This window comes from Crocodylus porosus, unplaced genomic scaffold, assembly GCF_001723895.1.
Source record: "Crocodylus porosus isolate Cpor-Errol unplaced genomic scaffold, CroPor_comp1, whole genome shotgun sequence".
NCBI lineage: Eukaryota > Metazoa > Chordata > Crocodylia > Crocodylidae > Crocodylus > Crocodylus porosus.
The window spans coordinates 3672057-3674879 of NW_017728926.1; the positions used below are offsets into that span (position 1 = coordinate 3672057).

The 2823-nt window shown below is 61.5% G+C and overlaps 1 protein-coding gene across 1 annotated transcript in view; it reads right to left on the reverse strand.

Moving 5' to 3' along the window:
* Window positions 1-520: 520 nt before the first annotated feature.
* Window positions 521-2823, reverse strand: part of LOC109314491 — a 5604-nt gene continuing 3301 nt past the window's right edge. Inside the window, exons 3-9 of the mRNA XM_019541704.1 lie at window positions 2504-2628; window positions 2182-2410; window positions 1910-2052; window positions 1673-1829; window positions 924-1053; window positions 690-799; window positions 521-586 (exon numbers count right to left, since the gene is read on the reverse strand). Of these exons, the coding sequence (XP_019397249.1) occupies window positions 709-799; window positions 924-1053; window positions 1673-1829; window positions 1910-2052; window positions 2182-2410; window positions 2504-2628 (875 nt within the window). The 3' untranslated portion in view covers window positions 521-586; window positions 690-708. The remainder of the gene's footprint in view (window positions 587-689; window positions 800-923; window positions 1054-1672; window positions 1830-1909; window positions 2053-2181; window positions 2411-2503; window positions 2629-2823) is intronic.

Consider the following 2823-nt stretch of genomic DNA (forward strand, 5'->3'; position numbering starts at 1 on the left):
AATCTCCCAATTCCATAGGAAACAAATCCCACACACACATGCCTAGCCTGCCCCACCCCCGGCAGCCCCTATCCTGCCCCCGTCTCCAGAGTCTTCTTTTCTATTGTCCGTGTTGCAAAAGGGGAGATGCCGCTAAAGGAAATGGGAAATATAATAATTAATATATACGGGGGGGGCAGGGCTCCCGGGGCCCCTGCTATGGCCCCCCCGCAGCGAGAGTTAATATATATGTAAATATGTTGCCTTTTAACCACGTTTGATACTTCAATAAATTCCCCTGGATTAATTCTTTTAACACCAGCTGCCGCCGGGAGGTTGTTTGTGTGTTGGGGGGCGGGATCTGGTTCACTCCCGAACCGTAGGTCCCCACTGGTACCCCTCACTCCTGACCTGCAGCCTCCATCCCCACCGCTGCCCCTCACTCCTGATCCCCAGCTCCCTGCTGGGACCCACCTCTGGCCCTGTACAGATGCTCGAGGTCCTGTGTTTGATGTCTTTATTGCAGTCAATGCTTTCAGTGTCTCACTGCTTCCCCTCCCCCCAGCTGTGCTTCCAGCAGGGTCTGCATCCAGCTAGCAACTGGCTCCTGGGGAGAGAAACAGGAGTAGGGAGTGGGGGGTGGTAAAAGCCTGCCACCCCAAAGCATTGTGGGAAAGGCCTCCCCCCAGCCCCCACTCCCCTGTGCACACCTGCATCCCAGGGGCTGTGTCAGCGGACCAGGGGGTGCGTGTCCCCAGCCTCCCCTATTACCAACTCCAGGCTGCCCTTGAAGATGGGGGTGCGCTGGCCAGATGCCTCCCTGGGGGGGTGGGGGAAGAGATGGCATGAGTAGGCCCCCCGCACGCATGCCCCGAGCCAGCCATGCCCCTGGACTCAGGCTCACAGAAAGGCCCTCCCACCCCCGGATCAGGGCCTGTACTCACGGTGGGGGTGTCTTGGCAGGGCGGCGGCACTGCACCCAGGCAGCCAGCCCTGCGGCCAGCACAGCCAGCAGCAGCACGGGCAGCGCCACGACCAGGACCAGCGCCGGCGCACCCGGGGCCTGTGCTGCCTCTGCCAGGAGGGGCAGGGGTCAGCGGGCAGGCAGAGCAGCACTGAGCCCAGGTGGCTAAGGCATGAGTGGGGCACGCACATATCCCACTCCCACCCGGCATCTGGGATGCGCGCGCACACACACACACACACACACACACCCAGGCACCTGGCACATGCTTACACGTGTGCATCAAACCCCCAACCCCAGGCATCTGGGATGTGTTCATGCACACACAAAACCCAGATGTCCGGGTCACACATACATGTGTACACACACACACACAAGGCTTTTGGGACATGGTTGCACATGTGTGCCCCCCCGGCATATGGCACATGGTTATGCGCACACAGAACCCAGGCGTCCGGGCCACGCTCACATGTGTGCACTCACACACACAACCCAGGTGACGCACACGTGCACACACAAGACAGGCATCTGGGACCTCGTCACAGAGGCACACATGCCACCCAGCAGTCCATGACACGTGTACACACATACATGCACAATGCAGGCATCTGGAACCTCTGCGCGCACACAGAACCCAGGTGTCCAGGACACACACGAAGAACCCAGACTTCTGTGTCATGCTCGCACATTCATGTGCACATAATTCCACATGCACTGCCCGCTACTCACCAAGGTGCTGGGTGCTGGCGGGCAGCTCCACCAGTACAGTCACGGCACGACTCCGTGTTAGGCCCGACAGCTGCACGTGGCATCGGTAGGTACCGGCTTGGTCCTGCCGCAGCCCCTGCAACCCCAGTACCTGTGCCTGCAGCGTCCAAGCCTCACCCTGCAATGGCCAACATCAGTGGTACCCCCCAAAATCCCGTTTCTGCATCCCCCACCCTGCCCCAGGGCAGGGGTCCATACGTCACGGGTCCAGTCAAACTTGGGGGGCCGCGAGGCCTCAGCAGCACACTCCAGCTCCAGGTCCTCGCCCTCAGCCACGGTCACGGTGTCACCCACAGTCCCACACCATGCATCTGGCCACGTCACCCACACGTCCCGCAGGTCTGCAGGGGGGGGGGTGTCAAGGTCATACCCCCCATTTTGGGGACCCTGGTAGGTGGGCACTGAAACCCAAAGGGAGTTTCGTAACAGGGATCAGGTTTGGGACACCCAACCCCACTGGTGCCACATACAGTCCACGCGCAGCATGAAGGTGGCTTCGCCGGAGGCATTGCCTGGGCCGGGCTTGGGGATGAAGGTGTTGTTGAGAGGCGTGTGGGTGCAACGGTAGGCGCCCTCATGCCAGCGCTGGAGCCTAGCGATGTCCAGCAGGAGGCGCCCAGCTGGGCGCGACACAGCCACAGCATAGAACCAGCAACGCAGCCTGGCCCCTGCGTCCAGCTCCACCCAGCTCTGCAGCCACTGCAGGGCACAAGGCGAGGGGGAGGAGGGCGGTTAGTATGGCTCCTCCTAACTGCCCCCCACCATACCCCACAGCCACCCCCCGCCGCACACCGGGCTGTACTTCTGGAAGCTGAAGCTGCTCATGTCAGCACCGGGCCCGGCCACGCACTCCAGTGTCACGTTGTCGCCCTCCAGCACAGGGCCATCATGGTCCAGCAGCTGCACCGTGGGCACCCCTAGGGGGTGGGATTGAAGTGCCCCCACCCCCAGTCAAGCCCCCCACATGGATACACACACACATGTGTATGCACATACCCTGCCCGTTTGCACCCATAAGGGGACAGCCACCCCCCAGCCATGGCTGAGGATTGGGGCCTACAGTATTGTAAAGCCCTGGCCCACTCAGCCAAAGTCATGTCCCCCACCCCCTT